At 45.8% G+C, this 23,777-nt stretch overlaps 1 protein-coding gene across 1 annotated transcript in view; it reads left to right on the forward strand.

Annotated features, from left to right (window-relative positions):
- Nucleotides 1-2,826: 2,826 nt before the first annotated feature.
- LOC138663813 (zinc finger protein 182-like) overlaps nucleotides 2,827-23,777 on the forward strand; it is a 90,719-nt gene continuing 69,768 nt past the window's right edge. Inside the window, exons 1-5 of the mRNA XM_069750154.1 lie at nucleotides 2,827-2,888; nucleotides 16,214-16,362; nucleotides 16,486-16,665; nucleotides 16,749-16,872; nucleotides 16,955-17,052. Of these exons, the coding sequence (XP_069606255.1) occupies nucleotides 16,306-16,362; nucleotides 16,486-16,665; nucleotides 16,749-16,872; nucleotides 16,955-17,052 (459 nt within the window). The 5' untranslated portion in view covers nucleotides 2,827-2,888; nucleotides 16,214-16,305. The remainder of the gene's footprint in view (nucleotides 2,889-16,213; nucleotides 16,363-16,485; nucleotides 16,666-16,748; nucleotides 16,873-16,954; nucleotides 17,053-23,777) is intronic.

The raw sequence follows: 23,777 nt of genomic DNA on the forward strand, positions 1-23,777 counted from the left end.
TGGGGGCGCAGGGTGGAGCAGCACATGACAGGATGGGGACGCAGGATGGAGCAGCACATGACAGGATGGGGACGCAGGATGGAGCAGCACATGACAGGATGGGGACACAGGATGGAGCAGCACATGACAGGATGGGGACGCAGGATGGAGCAGCACATGACAGGATGGGGGGGCAGGATGGAGCAGCACATGACAGGATGGGGACGCAGGATGGAGCAGCACATGACAGGATGGGGGCGCAGGATGGAGAAGCACATGACAGGATGGGGACGCAGGATGGAGCAGCACACGACAGGATGGGGATGCAGGATGGAGCAGCACATGACAGGATGGGGACGCAGGATGGAGCAGCACATGACAGGATGGGGGCGCAGGGTGGAGCAGCACATGACAGGATGGGGACGCAGGATGGAGCAGCACATGACAGGATGGGGGCGCAGGATGGAGCAGCACATGACAGGATGAAGACCATATACCAATATAAATGCTCGCCACCTGGGCGTAGAACAGGTTCAATAGCTAGTATAAATATATGTATATATGTGTCTCACAGACATATGTATATATATATATTTAGACTGTATATATGTTTTTAATAATTTTTGAGGCCATGGATCTATTCTATGTCCGTTTTGCAAGCCAGAGAGAAAATTTCGCCGTTCGGATGCCATACGGATGTCACACGGATAATTTGATGCAAGGAAATCGCATCCTCGCACTGCACACGGATCACTGTTTTGTAAACATTTGTGTGATTCTCGTCCGTGTAAAACGGACCGTATTTTTATACGTTGTGTGTGTCCCTGGCCTAAGAGTGGTAACACACTAAATCGTGTAGTAATACCATCAAATATTAACAAATATATAAACACAGAAAGTATATGGATCGAAACATAATATATCATACTCCCTACACACGCACAACTCTGCTCCGTACACCTCGTACACGCACGGCTCCACTCCGTACACCTCATACACGCATGGCTCCGCTCCGTACACCTTGTACACGCATGGCTCCACTCCGTACACCTTGTACACGCACGGCTCCGCTCCATACACCTCGTACATGCATCGTTCTGCTCCATACACCTCGTACACACACGGCTCTGCTCCATACACCTTGAACATGCACGGCTCTCCTCTGTACACTCACGGGTCTCCTTTGTACACCTCGTACAGACACGGCTCCTCTCCGTACACCTTGCACACACTGTTCCAGTCCGTACACCTTGTACACATGGCTCCGCTCCGTACACCTCGTAAACACACGGCTCCGCTCCGTACACCTTGTACACACACGGCTCTGCTTCATACACCTCGTACACACACATAGCTCTTCTCTGTACACCTCGTACACACACATAGCTCTGCTCTGTACACCTCGTACACACACGGCTCCACTCCGTACACCTCGTACACACACGGCTCCACTCCGTACACCTTGTACACACACGGCTCCGCTCCGTACACCTCGTACACACACGGCTCCGCTCCGTACACCTCGTACACACACGGCTCCGCTCCGTACACCTCGTACACACACGGCTCCGCTCCGTACACCTCGTACACACACGGCTCCGCTCCGTACACCTCGTACACACACGGCTCCGCTCCATACACCTCGTACACACACGGCTCTGCTCCGTACACCTCGTACACACACGGCTCTGCTCCGTACACCTCGTACACACGCGGCTCCGCTCCGTACACCTCACACACACGGCTCCGCTCCGTACACCTCATACACACACGGCTCTGCTCCATACACCTTGAACATGCACGGCTCTCCTCCGTACACTCACGGCTCTCCTTTGTACACCTCGTACACACACGGCTCCGCTCCATACACCTCGTACATGCATCGTTCTGCTCCATACACCTCGTACACACACGGCTCTGCTCCATACACCTTGAACATGCACGGCTCTCCTCTGTACACTCACGGGTCTCCTTTGTACACCTCGTACAGACACGGCTCCTCTCCGTACACCTTGCACACACTGTTCCAGTCCGTACACCTTGTACACATGGCTCCGCTCCGTACACCTCGTAAACACACGGCTCCACTCCGTACACCTTGTACACACACGGCTCTGCTTCATACACCTCGTACACACACATAGCTCTTCTCTGTACACCTCGTACACACACATAGCTCTGCTCTGTACACCTCGTACACACACGGCTCCACTCCGTACACCTCGTACACACACGGCTCCACTCCGTACACCTTGTACACACACGGCTCCGCTCCGTACACCTCGTACACACACGGCTCCGCTCCGTACACCTCGTACACACACGGCTCCGCTCCGTACACCTCGTACACACACGGCTCCGCTCCGTACACCTCGTACACACACGGCTCCGCTCCGTACACCTCGTACACACACGGCTCTGCTCCATACACCTCGTACACACACGGCTCTGCTCCGTACACCTCGTACACACACGGCTCTGCTCCGTACACCTCGTACACACGCGGCTCCGCTCCGTACACCTCACACACACGGCTCCGCTCCGTACACCTCACACACACGGCTCCGCTCCGTACACCTCATACACACACGGCTCTGCTCCATACACCTTGAACATGCACGGCTCTCCTCCGTACACTCACGGCTCTCCTTTGTACACCTCGTACACACACGGCTCCATTCCGTACACCTCGTACACACACACGGCTCCGCTACATCCACCCTGTAAACCCCTCTTGACCCCACACAGAAACTTCCCCTCATCCAGCACCATGACAACCAGCACAGCAGAGTCCTGCATACACTGAGGCCCCTGATCATGTGACCCCTGACTCCTCCCCTCCTGTGACCTCATCACAGGTCCTGTGCACAGAGCAGCCATATATGTGGTGTGCGGCTCTGCAGGTGGAGGTAGGTGCTGGAGATTCCCCATTACTAGGGGGGGGCAGTAACCCCTTCAGTGCTGAGACTATTCTGGTGTTTTTCTGTTGTACTCCGTAAGGATCATACATTTTTTATTCCTTTTCCTCTAATAGATATGACCCAAGCAGGGCCGGTTTTAGGCATAAGTTTAAAATGAGGCCCCAAATACTAACATATTGCACATCACACAGAAACATTTTGGTTGTAGTTACATGCGCTGACTTCAGGCCACGTAACGAGAGTGATTAACAACATTGAGGTCATTCGCCGCTTGTTTCCCGGCCTCTGTACTCCGGCTGAGGAATAATGATGGGGACCAATGTGGAATTGCATATTGTTCCAGAACATTTTATGGTAAAGTTAATATCATTCACATCTACAATTCAATGGAACAATCAAAATGGCTCTTGGATAAAAAAATCAAAGCGCAAAAACAGAAAATGGCCAAGTCCTCTAAAGAGGTTTTCTGGTTTCAAAAATCCCTGTCTCCAGGCGCAGTTTTGTTTTTTTAATTTTGCTTTCCTCGCCGTAATCGGGTCCTGTGCTGAGTTTCTGCGGCTTCTCCCAGCACTGTGACATCACCTTGACAGTAAAAACAATTTACCAAAAAACCTAGGTTACTCACTATATATATATTACGTTCTACTGTGCTGCACATTATCTGGCAATCGTTATAGGCAGCTTTGCATTTATAATATAAACTAGATGGTGGCCCGATTCTAACGCATCGGGTATTCTAGAATATGTATGGCCTCGTAGTATATAGCCCAGTGACGTAGTATATTGCCCAGCCACGTAGTATATTGCCCAGCCACGTAGTATATTGCCCAGCCACGTAGTATATTGCCCAGCCACGTAGTATATTGCCCAGTCACGTAGTATATTGCCCAGCCACGTAGTATATTGCCCAGTCACGTAGTATATTGCCCAGCCACGTAGTATATTGCCCAGCCACGTAGTATATTGCCCAGCCTCGTAGTATATAGCCCAGCCACGTAGTATATTGCCCAGCCACGTAGTATATTGCCCAGCCACGTAGTATATTGCCCAGCCACGTAGTATATTGCCCAGCCACGTAGTATATTGCCCAGTCACGTAGTATATTGCCCAGCCACGTAGTATATTGCCCAGTCACGTAGTATATTGCCCAGCCACGTAGTATATTGCCCAGCCACGTAGTATAGTGCCCAGTCACGTAGTATATTGCCCAGCCACGTAGTATATTGCCCAGCCACGTAGTATATTGCCCAGCCACGTAGTATATTGCCCAGCCACGTAGTATATTGCCCAGCCACGTAGTATATTGCCCAGCCTCGTAGTATATTGCCCAGCCACGTAGTATATTGCCCAGTCACGTAGTATATTGCCCAGCCTCGTAGTATATTGCCCAGTCACGTAGTATATTGCCCAGTCACGTAGTATATTGCCCAGCCACGTAGTATATTGCCCAGTCACGTAGTATATTGCCCAGCCACGTAGTATATTGCCCAGCGACGTAGTATATTGCCCAGCCACGTAGTATATTGCCCAGCCACGTAGTATATTGCCCAGCCACGTAGTATATTGCCCAGTCACGTAGTATATTGCCCAGTCACGTAGTATATTGCCCAGCCACGTAGTATATTGCCCAGCCACGTAGTATATTGCCCAGCCACGTAGTATATTGCCCAGCCACGTAGTATATTGCCCAGCCACGTAGTATATTGCCCAGCCACGTAGTATATTGCCCAGCCACGTAGTATATTGCCCAGCCACGTAGTATATTGCCCAGCCACGTAGTATATTGCCCAGCCACGTAGTATATTGCCCAGTCACGTAGTATATTGCCCAGCCACGTAGTATATTGCCCAGCCACGTAGTATATTGCCCAGCCACGTAGTATATTGCCCAGCCACGTAGTATATTGCCCAGCCACGTAGTATATTGCCCAGCCACGTAGTATATTGCCCAGCCACGTAGTATATTGCCCAGCCACGTAGTATATTGCCCAGCCACGTAGTATATTGCCCAGCCACGTAGTATATTGCCCAGCCACGTAGTATATTGCCCAGCCACGTAGTATATTGCCCAGCCACGTAGTATATTGCCCAGTCACGTAGTATATTGCCCAGCCTCGTAGTATATTGCCCAGTCACGTAGTATATTGCCCAGTCACGTAGTATATTGCCCAGCCACGTAGTATATTGCCCAGTCACGTAGTATATTGCCCAGCCACGTAGTATATTGCCCAGCGACGTAGTATATTGCCCAGCGACGTAGTATATTGCCCAGCCACGTAGTATATTGCCCAGCCACGTAGTATATTGCCCAGTCACGTAGTATATTGCCCAGCCACGTAGTATATTGCCCAGCCACGTAGTATATTGCCCAGCCACGTAGTATATTGCCCAGCCACGTAGTATATTGCCCAGCCACGTAGTATATTGCCCAGCCACGTAGTATATTGCCCAGCCACGTAGTATATTGCCCAGCCACGTAGTATATTGCCCAGCCACGTAGTATATTGCCCAGTCACGTAGTATATTGCCCAGTCACGTAGTATATTGCCCAGCCACGTAGTATATTGCCCAGCCACGTAGTATATTGCCCAGCCACGTAGTATATTGCCCAGCCACGTAGTATATTGCTCAGCCACGTAGTATATTGCCCAGTCATGTAGTATATTGCACAGCTCACGTAGTATATTGCCCAGCCACATAGTATATTGCCCAGCCACATAGTATATTGCCCAGTATGTAAAGAAGCTGCGGAGACACCATCACGTGTTTCTCGACGCAAGCAGTGAATAGCCAGGCCTTTCCCCGGGAAGGAACAACCACGGGAAGGGCAGCATCCTATGAAGGAAAGCCACCTATGCCAAGCATGGTATCCATCCACAGACAGCTGTTTCGGGGTTTTTGCCCCTCATCAGTGTGGAGTAGGAATCTGGCTATTAGGAGCAGTGCCTAGTAAAAAGGCTATAAAGGCACAGATGATTGGCCTCGGGGAGACCAAAACATCCAACACCGCGGAGACACCATCACGTGTTTCTCAACGCAGTGATTCCAGAACACTGCCCCCACAGTGTGGAGGGGCAAAAACCCCGAAACAGCTGTCTGTGGATGGATACCATGCTTGGCATAGGTGGCTTTCCTTCATAGGATTCTGCCCTTCCCGTGGTTGTTCCTTCCCGGGGAAAGGCCTGGCTTTTCACTGCTTGCGTCGAGACACACGTGATGGTGTCTCCGCAGCTTCTTTACATGCATCTGCATATTTCCCATAAGGGATGGGGGCAGTGTTCTGGAATCACTGCGTTGAGAAACACATGATGGTGTCTCCGCGGTGTTGGATGTTTTGGTCTCCCCGAGGCCAATCATCTGTGCCTTTATAGTATATTGCCCAGTGACGTAGTATATTGCCCAGTCACGTAGTATATTACCTAGTGACCTAGTGACGTAGTATATTGTGCAGCCATGTAGTATATTGCCCAGTTACGTAGTATATTGCCTAGTGACAAGGTAGTATACAGCACAGAGCCACATAGTATACAGCACAGAGCCATGTAGTATACAGCACAGAGCCACGTAGTATACAGCACAGAGCCACGTAGTATACAGCACACAGCCACGTAGTATACAGCACAGAGCCACGTAGTATATTGGCCAGTCACATAATATATTGCCCAGTTACGTAGTATATTGCCTAGTGACAAGGTAGTATACAGCACAGAGCCACATAGTATACAGCACACAGCCACGTAGTATACAGCACAGAGCTACGTAGTATATTGGCCAGTCACGTAATATATTGGCCAGTCACGTAGTATGCACCATATCCCTGTTAAAAAAAAAAAAAGAATTAAAATAAAAAATAGTTACATACTCACCTCCTGGAGCCTCCGGATCGAAGTGGCCGGTTCCAGATGCTTGTCGCTCGCTCCGGTCTGAAGATTGCATTGCGGTCTCGCGAGATGATGACGTAGCGGTCTCGCGAGACCGTACGTCATCATCTCGCGAGACCGCAATGAATGCAGCGGTCACCGGGTGGTCGCGAGGAGCGGGAGAGACCGGTTCCTGATCCAGGGGGGCCACCGGAGGGTGAGTATGTAACTATTTTTTATTTTTTTAATTAATTTTTAACATTAGATATTTGGCATAGGCAGCATGAATAGTAAAAAGGTGGTCACACAGGGTTAATAGCAGCGTTAACCCAGTGCGTTACACCGCGGTCAACGCTGCCATCAACCCTGTGTGAGCGGTGACCGGAGGGGAGTATGCGGACGCCGGGCACTGACTGCGGGGAGGAAGGAGCGGCCATTTTCTTCCGGATTGTGGCCGTCGCTGATTGGTCGCGGCAGCTATGACAGGCAGCTGCCGAGACCAATCAGCAAATGAATAACCGTGACAGAAAGGACAGACAGACAGACGGAAGTGACCCTTAGACAATTATATAGTAGATTAGTTCTCCTCCAGAAGTTGGCACTTCAATAGGTGGCAACAGAGAGAAAGCTCTCATTCTTCTAATGTGCATACCTTTTTCCAAGGATCATGACCCATCAGTCTCCCTTGAGCTGCACCAGGCAGTTCAGGACAAGAGACTGCCCTGGTAAAGTGCCAGAGTTTTGTTTTCCCTCCATGGTTATTCCGGGTGGCACAGCTCTTGTCCAGGTTAACGTTAGTGGTCAGGTATCACATAGGAAGGTCCTGCCGCTGAACAGCAGCTGCCAGCCCAGGACACAGTATAAATTATAACCCTATAGCCTGCTGCAGAGTGAGGATGGACGGCCATAGCGGAAGAACACGAGAACATGCAGAGCGCAGGTCAGGTCAGTAGAACACGCCTGACTGCTTCTGCCTCGGGGATTGCAGCCGACATTACAATAGATAACACAAGGCAGTGCAGCGCCGCCAGGAAATGCTCACATTGCAGAACAGATAAGACAGTTGCACTTATGTCTGCCTCTTCTGCAAAGCGAAGCACTGCCTTGTGCTATTTTAATTGTAAGCAAGCTCCATTGTAGAACCAGCAGGGGGCCCTTGGAGGAGCGGGGGCCCCAGGCAGCTGCTTGGTCTGCCTGTGCATAACGCCGGCCCTGGAACCAAGTATGAAAAGCAGGAAGTAAGGAAACCTATTGCTCACATAGTACAGTGCCACTTTCTCCCCCCACACACAGTATAATGTTCCCACAGTACTGCCATTTTCCCACATACAGTATAATGTTCCCCCAGTACCGCCATCCCCCCACACACAGTATAATGTTCCCCCAGTACCGCCATCCCCCCACACACAGTATAATGTTTCCCCAGTACCGCCATCCCCCCACACACAGTATAATGTTCCCCCAGTACCGCCATCCCCCCACACACAGTATAATGTTTCCCCAGTACCTCCATCCCCCCCACACAGTATAATGTTCCCCCAGTACCGCCATTTTTCCACACACCGTATAATGTTCCCCCAGTACCGCCATAGGCCCACACAGTATAATGTTCCAATACCGCCATCCCCCCACACACAATATAATGTTCCCACAGTACCGCCATCCCCCACACACAGTATAATGTTCCCCCAGTGCCTCCATCCCCCCACACACAGTATAATATTCCCCCAGTACCGCCATTTTCCCACACAGTATAATGTTCCCCCAGTACCTCCATTCCCCCACACACAGTATAATGTTCCCCCAGTACCGCCATAGGCCCACACAGTATAATGTTCCCCCAATACCGCCATCCCCCCCCCCACAAACAATATAATGTTCCCCCAGTACCTCCATCCCCCCACACAGTATAATGTTCCACCAGTATTGCCATCCCCCCACACACAGTATAATATTCCCCCAGTACCGCCATTCCCCCACACATAGTATAATGTTCCCCCAGTATCGCCATCCCCCCCACACAGTATAATGTTCCCCCAGTACCGCCATCCCCCCCACACACAGTATAATGTTCCCCCAGTACCGCCATCCCCCCACACAGTATAACAGGGGTGTCAAACTGCATTCTCCAGGGCTGCAGACAGGTCATGTTTTCAGGATTTCCTTGTACTGCACAGGTGATAATTTAATCACCAACTCATTATTTGTGTAGGTGATTAAATTATCACCTGTGCAGTACAAGGAAATCCTGAAAACATGACCTGTTTGCAGCCCTTGAGGAATGCAGTTTGACACCCCTGCAGTATAATGTTCCCCCAGTACCGCCATCCCTCCACACACAGAATAATGTTCTCCCAGTACCGCCATCCCCCACACACAGTATAATGTTCCCTCAGTACCGCCATCCCCCCACACACATTATAATGTTCCCCCAGTACCGCCATCCCCCCACACACAGTATAATGTTCCCCCAGTACCGCCATCCCCCACACACAGTATAATTTTCCCCCAGTACCGCCATCCCCCACCACACAGTATAATGTTCCTCCAGTACTGCCATCCCCCACATACAGTATAATGTCCCCCCCAGTATCTCCATCCTCGCCACACACATTTTGATAGTACAAGTTGCCCCCCACAATATGGCACCACCCACCCTCCTTCTAATAAATAAATCCTTCCTTCTCCCACTCCTGGTTATGGTTGGAGTTATAGCTAGGGTTAGGTTTGTGGCTAGGGTTATGGTTGGGCTAGGATTAAGGCTAGTTTTAGAGCTAGGGTTAGGATTGGGACTAGGGTTAAGGTTATGGTTAGGGCTGCGTTAGGGTTAGAGTCAGAATTGAGGGGTCTCCAAACGCAACATGGCGCCCGCAATTGATTCCAGCCAATTTTGCATTCAAAAAATCAACCGATGCTCCTTCCCTTCTGAGCCCTGCCCTCTATACACAACATATTGCACAACAAATTTTGTTCATTTTCTTCTGCTACCCATGTGAAAAGAAAAAAGTTTGGGTCTAAAGTAATTTTTTAGTGAAAAAAAAGTAAAATGTTCATTTTTTTTTTCCTTCCACATTTCTTTAGTTCTTATGAAGCACCTGAAGGGTTAATAAACTTTGAATGTGTTTTTGAGCACCTTGAGGGTGTCACTTTTGGGTATTTTCTTTCACATAGACCCCGCCAAACTCGCTTCAAATGTGAGGCGGTCCCTAAAAAAATGGTTTTGTAAATTTTGTTGGAAAAATGATGAATCGCTGGTCAACTTTTAACCCTTATAACTTCCTAACAAAAAACAATTGTGCTGATGTAAAGCAGACATGTGGGAAATGTTATTTATTAACTAATTTGTGCAATATGGCTCTCTGATTTAAGGGCACAAAAATTAAAAGTTTGAAAATTGCTAAAGTTTCACAATTTTTGCCAAATTTCCATTTTTTTCAATAAATAAACCCAAGTCATATCGAAGAAAAATTACCACTATCTTGAAGTACAATATGTCACGAAAAAACAGTCTCAGAATCACCAGGATCCGTTGAAGTGTTCCAGAGTTAGGACGTCATAAAGTGACAGTGGTCAGAATTGTACACATTGGCCGGGTCATTTAGTACAAAATTGGCTCTGTCACTCAGGGGTTAAACATAGTCTCTCACGTCATTGTGCTACCATGCGCAATAAAGAATTGAAGCATTTGAGAATATTTCCTATAGAGGAGATTCCCCCATCCCCCCCCCAACTACCGGATGGAACAATTAAACTGGAACTAAGTCTTCTGGATTTATAAACTGAATACTCTGACTCCAAATAACATATTTTTTTTTTATGACCATTTCTATCTTCTGACTCCATTTTTCTATGTATTATTTATTTTCATTTAAATTTTCAACACCAATTATTATATTTCCTACTTTTGGTTTCTAACTCATTTTCACTACATTCTCGCAATATCACCAAATCCCCCTTACCCTTCATTCATGTTAGTGGGACTACACAACACTTAAATATCCCCCTATTTTACAAATTCTACTGATGCCAATATGTGACATTGAAATTGTAGACTTCAGTTTTTTGTTAGTCGGTACTAAAAAAAATCCTTTTTCCCCCTTATTTTTCGTGTTCATCCTACTTCTCTGATACTCTCCAGGCTGCCAGAACTCTTCGGTATTCGTTGCATGCTCTTCCACATCTTCTTTTTTTTGTTGGAAGTTTTATTTTATTGGTTGCCACCTCCACACCCAGACAGAATGCGAAATAATTGATATACTCAGGTGGATGGAACCTGTTCTGGTGTCTCTCCTTCTATTCTTCAGGCCTGATATTACGAGCACGCCGCTAGGTTCAAATAGGGGCGGGACCGGTCTCATGGATTCTTTGGAACTCTGGGGGGACTGTTAGGACGGCGTCACACACAGCGTAAAACAATACGGTCCGTATATTACGGCCATAATACGCTGAAAAGTCCCGAAAATAGTGGTCCGTAGCTCCTCCATAGGCAGGGTGTGTCAGCGTTTTTTGCGCATGGCATCCTCCGTATGTAATCCGTATGGCATCCGTACTGCGTGGTTTTCTCGCAGGCTTGCAAAACCAACATACCGCTATAGAAGTGATCCATGTGTCCCAAAAAGAAAAAAAAATATATATATACTGTGTGTATATATATATATATATATATATATATATATATATATATATATATATATATATATATATATATGTCAGTAGACACATATATGTATATATATTAATATTTTTTCCAGCGCTATACAGCTTGAAAGCCGGTAATTCAATTACCGGCTTTTTCTTTCTCCTTCCTAAAACCCGACATGATTTGAGACATGGTTTACATACAGTAAACCATGTCTTCTCTCCCTTTTTTTTGCAGATTCCACACTACTAATGTCAGTAGTGTGTATCTGCAAAATTTGGCCGTTCTAGCTCTTAAAATAAAGGGTTAAATGGCGGAAAAAATTGGCGTGGGCTCCCGCGCAATTTTCTCCGCCAGAGTAGTAAAGCCAGTGACTGAGGGCAGATATTAATAGCCTGGAGAGGGTCCACGGTTATTGGCCCCCCCCTGGCTAAAAACATCTGCCCCCAGCCACCCCAGAAAAGGCACATCTGGAAGATGCGCCTATTCTGGCACTTGGCCACTCTCTTCCCATTCCCGTGTAGCTGTGGGATATGGGGTAATGAAGGGTTAATGCCACCTTGCTATTGTAAGGTGACATTAAGCCAGATTAATAATGGAGAGGCGTCAATTATGACACCTATCCATTATTAATCCAATTGTAGTAAAGGGTTAAATAAAACACAAACACATTATTTAAAATTATTTTAATGAAATAAAAACAAAGTTTGTTGGAGTATTTTATTCTACGCCCAATTCAGTCACTGAAGACCCTCGTTCTGTTACAAAAAAAACATAATAAACCAACAATATACTTACCCTCCGCAGATCTGTAACGTCCAACGATGTAAATCCTTCTGAAGGGGTTAAAACATTTTGCAGCAAGGAGTTCCGCTAATGCAGGCTGCTCCTTGCTGCAAAACCCCGGGGAATGAGGCTAAATATAGATCAATGATCTATATTTAGCTTCATTTGCGGTGAGGCGCCCTCTGCTGGCTGTTCATAGATCGTGGGAACTTACCTAGAAAGCTCCCAGGCTCCCAGGCTTTCTAGGAAAGTTCCCACGATCTATGAACAGCCAGCAGAGGGCGCCTCACCGCAAATGAAGCTAAATATAGATCATTGATCTATATTTAGCCTCATTCCCCGGGGTTTTGCAGCAAGGAGCAGCCTGCATTAGCGGAACTCCTTGCTGCAAAATGTTTTAACCCCTTCAGAAGGATTTACATCGTTGGACGTTACAGATCTGCGGAGGGTAAGGATATTGTTGGTTTATTATGTTTTTTTTGTAACAGAACAAGGGTCTTCAGTGACTGGATTGGGCGTAGAATAAAATACTCCAAAAACCTTTGTTTTTATTTCATTAAAATAATTTTAAATAATGTGTTTGTGTTTTATTTAACCCTTTACTACAATTGGATTAATAATGGATAGGTGTCATAATTGACGCTTCTCCATTATTAATCTGGCTTAATGTCACCTTACAATAGCAAGGTGGCATTAACCCTTCATTACCCCATATCCCACCGCTACACGGGAATGGGAAGAGAGTGGCCAAGTGCCAGAATAGGCGCATCTTCCAGATGTGCCTTTTCTGGGGTGGCTGGGGGCAGATGTTTTTAGCCGGGGGGGGGGGCCAATAACCGTGGACCCTCTCCAGGCTATTAATATCTGCCCTCAGTCACTGGCTTTACTACTCTGGCGGAGAAAATTGCGCGGGAGCCCACGCCAATTTTTTCCGCCATTTAACCCTTTATTTTAAGAGCTAGAACGGCCAAATTTTGCAGATACACACTACTGACATTAGTAGTGTGGAATCTGCAAAAAAAAGGGAGAGAAGACATGGTTTACTGTATGTAAACCATGTCTCAAATCATGTCGGGTTTTAGGAAGGAGAAAGAAAAAGCCGGTAATTGAATTACCGGCTTTTTGCTATATCGCGGCTGTATGAAGTAAGAATATATATACATATATGTGTCTCACTTACATATATATATATATATATACCTATTCTATGTGTACATATTTATTCTACCTATTCTAATGTCAGCTGTCAGTGTGATTTTACTGTACACCGCACTGAATTGCCGGCTTTTCTCTCTAACACCGCTGCGTATTCCTCGCAAGTCACACTGCTGGTCCGTGTGTAATCCGTATTTTTGGGGCTTCCATAGACTTTCATTGGCGTTTTATTTGCGCAATACGGTGACAAACGCAGCATGCTGTGATTTTCTACGGCCGTAGAAAGCCGTATAATACTGATCAGTTTAATACGGCAGATAGGAGCAGGGGCATAGAGAGTAATTGTGCCGTATTTTTTGCGAGTTTTACGGACGTAGTTTCTGCGCTCTTACGTCCGTAAAACTCGCAAGTGTGACGCCGGCCTTACTCAGAGCGACCATGCGCTTCAGCTTCCTCTGGCACAAGATGGATCTACTGCTCACACAGATACAATTGATTGATTCCTCATTAACATGAACAGTGTAGTTTAATGTCACAACACATTCAGTACAATTCAAGTCTCTTAAGCACAGGCTTTATAAACCGTACAGCTGCTTCTTAGAGGCACATTGACTGACAGTCTCTTTTGATTGCACAGATCAAGACTCTTTACAAAAGCACAGTAGTACACAGCATTCCTTCTAGCACAGTGTAATGGAGGGTTTGCTGAGGGAGATTATCCCTCTAACACAACTTCTTCCATATCTTCCTGCTCCTGATAGACTTTCTCAACTCGCAGTACAGGGGGGTTAGCCCAACTCCACTCTGTAATGGAATTCCGTGTCCCTATCTGAACTATTGTGAGAGATAGATCAGACACCACTCATCCCTTTGGCTGCTGCCAGAACAGTAAACTACTAAACAAGTTTCCCCCAATCCTCTTGGTGTTCTGCTAACCACTCCCTTTCTTCTATGACTGTTAACCCTTCTAGTTGCTGGATACTTTTGAAGCACAGCACTTAGCACTACTTCTGCATGTCACACCTATGTGCACGTTATCTGCTTCCTGCATGAAGCCATCAGGTTTTGTATTGATCTCACCAGCACGCTCACTAATTGCTTCATTTCACAACTGGTTCAGTTTTGTCCCCCACAGCTTGTTTGTCAGCATATATCCATCTGCCTTAATGGTGACAGTCGGTAACTACCACAGAATCTAGCTGCACTTTCACTCCAATATCATCAGCCAGTTACACCACAGGCTTAATACTTTCAGATGTTCATTTGAACACCAGTTCGTAGCTCACACAAGATGATACTCAGGCAAATAAACATCGTTTTAATAAGAAATAATGCTTTATTTTAGAGCCACCCTTTTTATACATTTATAATTTTTCCAATCGCTTTAGATCAGGGGTGTCAAACTGCATTCCTCGAGGGTCTCAGACCATGCGTGTTTTGAAGATTTCCTTTGCATTACACAAGGTGCTGGAATCATTCTGTGCAGGTGATTAAATTATCACCTGTGCAATACAAGGAAATCCTGAAAACATGACCTGTTTGCGGCCCTCGAGGAATGCAGTTTGACACCCCTGCTTTAGATGATCTTGTTCATTCAATTCAGAGGTTTTTACCATATGCAGTTTGTTCTATGCAGTGCAATATAAGAGTTTTTGTGATGCATTTGTCTATAAACTTTGACATGTCATGTGCCCAGTTTGTTGTTTCTTTTTTTTTTTTTTAAAGACTGCATATAAGACATACAGATTTGATAGGTCACTTATAAGGTTTTGTCCTGAGGAAGAGGACCCGTGTGACTTTGAAACTCGTTGACTTTGAAACTTATTTGAAATAAATTTTTTTTAAAAATATCATCTTGCTGGCAGTCTTCCTCAGCAGTTCAGAATTTTACTCATGATAGCTGGATTTAGCTATAGGTATATATTACTCCCATCAGCCTACTCCTGCTGCCGCTGATAACCGTGAGAGCAGGCGCCGGCTGTGCTATAAATAAATTAAACTGATGTGGGTTCCCCTCTATTTTCTATTACCAGTCACACAAAACTCACATCTGGGGGCTGCAACCCTCAGCTGTCAGCTTCAGCAAGGCTGGTTATCAAGAATAAAGTGGTGCCTACACAGTTTTTTTTTACAATTATTTAATTCTAAAAACAGCGTGGGGACCCCCATTTTTGACAACCAGCCTTGCTACAGCAGACAATTGGGGGCTGGTAAGGGGCAAATGATATAGGCCCCCCTCAGCCTAAAAATCGCAGCTTGCATCTGCCCAGAAAAGACACATCTATTAGATGCACCAATTCTGTCACTTTGCCCAGCTCTTCCCACTTGCCCTGCAGCCACCACCTGTTGTCGTTGTTATCAGTTGAATATAACTCTCATCATTCTCCCCTATTTGTGCTGATTGCCGGCAGAGCAGGGGAGAAGGATAAGAGCCGTCTTCAGCACCCGTCGCCACGGAACAGAGCTAACTGTACCACTGCTTCTCAGGCACCGGTACATGTCACATGGATGACATCCCTGGGTGTCATTCGTGTGCAGGACGTTTTGCAGCCCGTGCTGCTGTTAAAAACCTGTCAGCATATTTTGCCCACGGACACACGGTCTGTGGAAACAAACTGACGTGCACAGACCCATTCACTTGAATGTGTGTACGTGTGAAAACTGTCACCACACGTATCGTAGACACGGACATGAGAAAGAGACCTAAGTGAGTCGAGAATTAGCACTATGGAAGATGAACTATGAGAAACGTATTCAGCTGTGGCCTAAAATATATGGGATTTATTAGTAGATATATAATTCTTATCATCTACAGTAATTGTATTATTACACAGGATCCTTTATGATGTAACATCTAATCTTTTTCCCTTTCAGATTCCTACAATATTGGATCTGCTCAGTGGAGATTTTCAATATCAGAGGATTTTTCTGATTTACCTATCACGGAGGAAAGGGACAGGGACAGCATGGCGGAGAGGATATTACACCTCACCCTAGAGATCCTCTTCCGGCTTACTGGAGAGGTGAGAGATTCTGATGACGTCACCTTACATCATTCTTATCTATGGGAATAACAGAGAACTGGAGAGGTGAGGACTCTGGAAATGTCTGTTGTGAGATTTATTAATGTGTCTCTCCATAACCAGGATTTCACAGTAGTGAAGAAGTTCGCTAGTGAGCGCTGTCAGGACCTTGTGTCTGAGGGATGGGGAAGAGCCATGAGCCCAAAGACTGAGCCTCCACCTCACATCCTGATATATGAGGACTTCAGTGACAAGAAGATCCTAGATCTCACCTACAAGATGATTGAGCTGCTGACTGGAGAGGTGACACTGCTGGGAATGCTGGGACATTATATAGTAACGCTATGAAGGGATCAGGGTGATGACTGTATCATTGTGTGTGTCAGGTTCCTATAAGGTGTCAGGATGTCACCATCTATTTCTCCATGGAGGAGTGGGAGTATTTAGAAGGACACAAAGATCTGTACAAGGACATCATAATGGCGGTTCTCCAGCCCCTCACATCATCAGGTAATAGACAGGACTAAATACAACGGCCTATAATTATCTGTATGTAAAGAATGAATTCAGTCCCTGTATGTGTTTCCTCCAGATCTATCCAGTAAGAGGACAACACCAGGGAGATGTCCCCATTCTCTCCTTCCACAGGACTGTAAACAAGAAAATCCAGATGTTCCTCAGGATCATCAGGTAGGCGGAGAAAAGGTGTCATGAGATCTCCCCTGTGATCCATGTTTAAAATATCTTGTGTTCAGTCGTCTTTTATCCACCAGTATTACATGTTTTATACTTGTGGAAATGACAGGATTAGCGCTGATCATAGATCATAACATGACATCATGACAGAGAACATAGATTACGACACCTGCTTTTGGGAGTTCTGTGCCTAAAAAAAAAAAGCTCTTTTTCTACTCTGTACCCGTGTCTTGGGGAATACTGTGCAACAAATCCTCTGTGTACTCTGCACCGGTGTCAGGGGGAGTACTGTGAGAAACAGTGGGTGGTTGGAGCTTACCACGCTTGTAAGATTAGCGTCCATGGGAGACAAAACCGGTGGTTGCCATGTCTCCAGCTGGTGCAGCACAGCAAAAATAGAAGGAAAAAAAAAGAGGGAGAGTGGCACTTCCAGTGGCTCAGTAAAACAAGGTGTAACTAACGGAAACTAAGGCACAGATGTTGCAGTGTACATTCCTTTATTGCAATTTTTGTGGAACCAATGGACCACGGTCCAGGGGGCTCGAAAGGGGGTGTGACTATGCGAGTCTCAGACACCTGTAGTAAGTCCCCTCAAACGGGGTTGGAATTAAATGCCTGAGGGACGCAGGTGCCGCCTCCAGTTAGACCCTGGACATGTGGACCCAGTGGAACAGGCGGACTGGCAGGAGTTGCGGGTAGCGGTGAACTCAGCAGAAGGCAAGCGGCAGAACCAGGCAGCAGGCTGGAGTGGGTAAAAACTGGCACCGGGAGTTCAGGCATCATCCAAGGAGACGTAGGAAGGTACGGCTGGCACACTGAGGAAACAGAGAAGATTGGCAGGATACAGGCGGAATACTGGCTCAAAGGTACGGGGAACCTGAGATTACGGGGAACCTGGGAATAGCAACAGGAAACACTTGTTGCTCAGCCACCTCCCTTAGGGCAAAGGTGCCTGAAATAGTATGGGTCACTGGGCCATTGGTTGAGACCCTATCAGGAAATGCTGCGATGTCTCTTTAACCCCTTAAGCCCCAAGGGTGGTTTGCACGTTAATGACCGGGCCAATTTTTACAATTCTGACCACTGTCCCTTTATGAGGTTATAACTCTGGAACGCACAAACGGATTCTGATGATTCTGACATTGTTTTCTCGTGACATATTGGTAAAATTTCTTCTATAAGATTTGGGTTTATTTGTGAAAAAATTGGAAATTTGGTGAAAATTTAAAACATTTAGCAATTTTCCAACTTTGAATTTTTATGCCCTTAAATAAAGAGATATGTCACAAAAATACATAATAAGTAACATTTCCCACATGTCTACTTTACATCAGCACCATTTTGGAACCAACATTTTTTTTTGTTAGGGAGTTATAAGGGTTAAAAGTTGACCAGCAATTTTAAATTTTTACAACACCATTTTTTTTTTTTTTAGGGACCACATCTCATTTAAAGTCATTTTGAGGGGTCTATATGATAGAAAATAACCAAATGTGTCACCAAGTGTGTCATCATTCTAAAAACTGCACCCCTCAAGGTGCTCAAAACCACATTCAAGAAGTTTATTAACCTTCAGGTGTTTCACAGGAATTTTTGGAATGTTTAAATAAAAATGAACATTTAACTTTTTTTCACACAAAATATATTTCAGCTCCATTTTTTTTTTATTTTACCAAGGGTAACAGGAGAAAATGGACCCCAAAAGTGGTTGTACAATTTGTCCTGAGTACGCCAATACCCCATATGTGGGGGTAAATCACTGGGTGCACAGCAGAGCTCAGAAGGGAAGGAGTGCTATTTGACTTTTCAATGCAAAATTGACTGGAATTGAGATGAGACACCACGTTGCGTTTGTAGAGCCCCTGATGTGCCTAAACATTGAAACCCCCCACAAGTGACACCATTTTGGAAAGTAGACCCCCCTAAGGAACTTATCTAGATGTGTGGTGAGCACTTTGACCCACCAAGTGCTTCACAGAAGTTTATAATGCAGAGCCGTAAAAATAAAAAATCATATTTTTTAACAAAAATGATTTTCCGCCCCCAATTTTTTATTTTCCCAAGGGTAAGAGAAGAAATTGGACCCCAAACGTTTTTGTGCAATTTGTCCTGAGTACACGGATACCCCATATGTGGGGGTAAACCACTGTTTGGGCGCATGGCAGAGCTCGGAAGGGAAGGAGCGTCGTTTGACTTTTCAATGCAAAATTGACAGGAATTGAGATAGGACTCCATGTTGCATTTGGAGAGCCACTGATGTGCCTAAACATTGAAACCCCCCAAAAGTGACACAATTTTGGAAAGTAGACCCCCTAAGGAACTTATCTAGATGTGTTGTGAGAGCTTTGAACCCCCAAGTGTTTCGCTACAGTTTATAACACAGCCATGAAAATAAAAATTATTTTTTTCCCACAAAAATTATTTTTTAGCCCCCAGTTTTGTATTTTCTCAAGGGTAACAGGAGAAATTGGACCCCAAAAGTTGTTGTCCAATTTGTCCTGAGTACGCTGATACCCCATATGTGGGGGGGAACCACCGTTTGGGTGCATGGCAGAGCTCGGAAGGGAAGGAGCGCCATTTGGAATGCAGACTTAGATGGAATGGTCTGCACGCGTCACATTGCGTTTGCAGAGCCCCTAATGTACCTAAACAGTAGAAACCCCGCACAAGTGACCCCATATTGGAAACTAGACCCCCAAAGGAACTTATCTAGATGTGTTGTGAGAACTTTGAACCCCCAAGTGTTTCACTACAGTTTATAACGCAGAGCCATGAACATAAAAAATCATTTTTTTTTGCCCCCCAAATTTTTATTTTACCAAGGGTAACAAGAGAAATTGGACCCCAGAAGTTGTTGTCCAATTTGTCCTGAGTACGCTGATACCCCATATGTTGGGGTAAACCCCTGTTTGGGCGCACAGGAGAGCTTGGAAGGGAAGGAGCACTGTTTTCACCGCAGAATTGGGTGGAATTGAGATCGGACGCCATGTCACGTTTGGAGAGCCCCTGATGTGCCTAAACAGTGGAAACCCCCAATTCTAACTGAAACCCTAACCCTAATCCCAGGCCTAACCTTAGCCCTAACCCTAATGGGAAAATGGAAATAAATACATTTTTTTAATTTTATTATTAGTCCCTAACTAAGGGGGTGATGAAGGGGGGTTTGATTTACTCTTTATAGCGGGTATTTTAGCGGATTTTTATGATTGGCAGCCGTCACACACTAAAAGATGCTTTTTATTGCAAAAAATAGTTTTTGCGTCTCCACATTTTGAGAGCTATAATTTTTCCATATTTTGGTCCACAGTCACTTGAGGTCTTCTTTTTTGCAGGACGAGTTAATTTTTTAATGATAACATTTTTGGACACGGGACATTTTTTATCGCTTTTTAAACCGATTTTTGTGAGGCAGAATGGCCAAAAAACAGCTGTTCATGAATTTTTTTTTTTTTTTTTGGGGGGGGGGGGGGGGGCGGGGGCGTTTATATCATTCCTCGTTTGGTAAAATTGATAAAGCAGTTTTATTCTTTGGGTCAGTACGATTACAGCGATACCTCATTTATGTAATTTTTTTATGTTTTGGCGCTTTTATACAATATAAACTATTTATTCTGAGGACTATAACTTTTTTATTTTTTCGCTGATGAGGCTCGTTTTTTGCGGGAGAAGATGACATTTTCAGCGGTACCATGGTTATCCAAGAACAAAGAAAAACTGCGGCACTCACCCCGTTGTTGCTGTGTGAACGTGTTCTTTATTGAAACTTGGCTTTATGGAAGATCATACATCCAGTTAGGCAGCAGGTTTTACAGGAGGGTGCGGTGATGGAGCGTGGACGACAGCCGTTTCGCACTGAATGTGCTTCAACGGGTCCAGGTGACTGATTACAAGACGTCATTTCCCTTTAAAGGGGTTTTAGACGCACGTGAAAACGCAATATACAAAAAAGTGACAGTGAATAAATACATAAATATTAACAGGTAATCGACTCTACTATGCAGACTAGCAATATATACAAATATAGACCCTTTATTACCATGGTTATTTATATCCGTCTTTTTGATCGCGTGTTATTCCACTTTTTGTTATGCGGTATGATAATAAAGTGTTGTTTTTTTTGCCTATTTTTATTTATTTATTTTTACCGCGTTCACTGAAGGGGTTAACTAGTGGGACAGTTTTATAGGTGGGGTCGTTACGGACGTGGCGATACTAAATACCGTATATACTCGATTTTCTCATTTTTTTGGGCTGAAATTCCCCCTCTCGGCTTATTCTCGAGTCATACCCAGGGGTCTGCAGGGGAGGGGAGTCTAATAATATTCACCATCTCCCGGCGCAGTCCCTGAAGGTCCCTGGTTCTCCCGGCGCCGCAGCTTCTTCCTGTACTGAGCGGTCACATGGTACCGCTCATTACAGTAATGAATATGGACCCCACTCCCATAGGGGTGGAGCCACATATTCATTACTGTAATGAGCGGCAACGGTGACCGCTCAGTACAGGAAGAAGCTGCGGCGCCGGAGAACCAGGGACCTTCAGGGACTGCGCCGGGAGCAGGTGAGTATAATGGGGAAGGGGAGCGCTACGCGATATTCACCTCTCCTCGTTCCGGGCGCAGCTCCATCTTCAGCGTCTTCTGCAGCGACGCTCAGGTCAGAGGGTGCAATGACGTGGTTAGTGCGCGCCCTCTGCCTGAACGTTAGTGCAGAAGACACGGAAGACGGAGCGGCGCCTGGAACGAGGAGAGGTGAATATTGAAAGTGCCGGGGGCCTGAGCGAGAAGAGGTGAGTATGGTATTTTTTTTTTTTTTTTTTTTAATCGCAGCAACAGCATATGGGGCAAATGTGTCTATGGAGCATCTTATGGGGCCATATTCAACGTTTGTGCAGCATTATATGCGGCAAATATCTATATGGATCATCTGATGGGGCCATAACCAACATTTGTGCAGCATTATATTGGGCAAATGTCTTTATGAAGCATCTTATGGGGCCATAATCAACATTTGTGCAGCATTATATGGGGCACATGTGTCTATGGGGCCATTATTAATCTTTATGCAGGATTATATGGGGCATATTTTAATATGGAGCATCTTATGGAGCCCATCATAAACTTTATGGAGCATTATATGGGGCTCCTGATTCAATATGGATATTCAAAAACGCTTTACCTACTGATGTCTAAATTAATTTTACTTTTATTGGTATCTATTTTTATTTTTGACATTTACTGGTAGCTGCTGCATTTCCCACCCTAGGCTTATACTCAAGTCATTAAGTTTTCCCAGTTTTTTTGTGTAAAAATTAGGGGTCTCGGCTTATACTCGGGTTAGCTTATACTCGAGTATATGCGGTATGTGTACTTTTATAGTTTTTTTTTTATTATTTAGATAAAGAAATGTATTTATGGGAACAATATTTTTTTATTTATTTAGGAATTTTTTTTTATTTACACGTGGATATATTTTTTTTAAATTTTTTTTAAATTTATAACATTGCCCCGGGGGGGGGGGGGGCATCATGTTATAGGATCAGATCGCTGATCTGACACTTTGCACAGCACTGCATGCAGGGCTGCAGGCTTACCAGCGCTTGCTCTGACCAGGTGCTGGTAAGCCACCTCCCTGCAGGACCCGGATGTAGCCCCGTGGCCATTTTGGATCCGGGGTCTGCAGGGAGGAGATGCTCGGTACAAGGTGAGCACATCGCCTTGTACCGAGGGTCTCAGGGAAGCCCGCAGGGAGCACCCTCCCTGCGCGATGCTTCCCTGTATCGCCAGAACTTTGCGATCATGTTTGTTCGCTGTGTTCCAGGGGTTAATGTGCCAAGAGCGGTCCGTGACCGCTCCTGGCACATAGTGTCGGATGTCAGCTGCGATAGTCAGCTGACAACCAGCCGCGATCGGCCGTGCTCCCCCCGAGAGCGCGGCCAATCGCATATGACGTATTATCGTCATTGGGAATTAAGTCCCAGGTCACCTCGACGGGATAGCATGTCATATGGGATTAAGGGATTAAAAGACCGGGAGCGCGCACCCTTAGAGCCGAACCAATAGACATGCGGGGCATACGCAGGAAGCACCAGCAGACGAGGGAAGCATGGGACCAAGGACAGAAGCCCCAGGGAGTCGGCGAACCCGCCAGGGAAAGTGCAAGAGTGCCGGACCCGAGGTATCAGAGCGGGGAGTGGACCGGGCACGGGAAGTACGGTGGGGCATCCGCGGTAGAGAAGGATCGGACCTACATAAGGATTTTATTTAGCAAGCCATAAAAGAGACAAATAGGGTTAAAAAAACCTGACGCATTTCTGGTGTTCAGGGCGCCCTTAATCATGGTAATTACCACTATTATTATTAGTAGTACTATGATTAAGGGTGTTCTGGACGCCAGGATTCCATCAGTTTTTTTTTAACTCTATTTGTATTTTTATTGGTTAGCTAAATAAAATCATTGTTTTACTAAGCCGCTGGAAGTTCCGCTTTCCCTTTTTTTTCCTTCTGTTGTGCCAAAAAGCTTTTGTGTACTCTGCACCTGTGCCTGTGGGAGTGCTGTGCCAAGAAGCTTCATTGTGTATTGTACACCTGTGCCTGTGGGAGTACTGTGCCTTAAAAACACTTTTTCTGAGGCCAAGTCAAGTTCTTGCTGTTTTATCATCTTGTTGTTTCGTGTTGTCTCATATGGGTATTGCATGCTGGAAATAAGTGTTCCTTTTAGTC

Source organism: Ranitomeya imitator, chromosome 2 (genome assembly GCF_032444005.1).
Source record: "Ranitomeya imitator isolate aRanImi1 chromosome 2, aRanImi1.pri, whole genome shotgun sequence".
Lineage (NCBI taxonomy): Eukaryota > Metazoa > Chordata > Amphibia > Anura > Dendrobatidae > Ranitomeya > Ranitomeya imitator.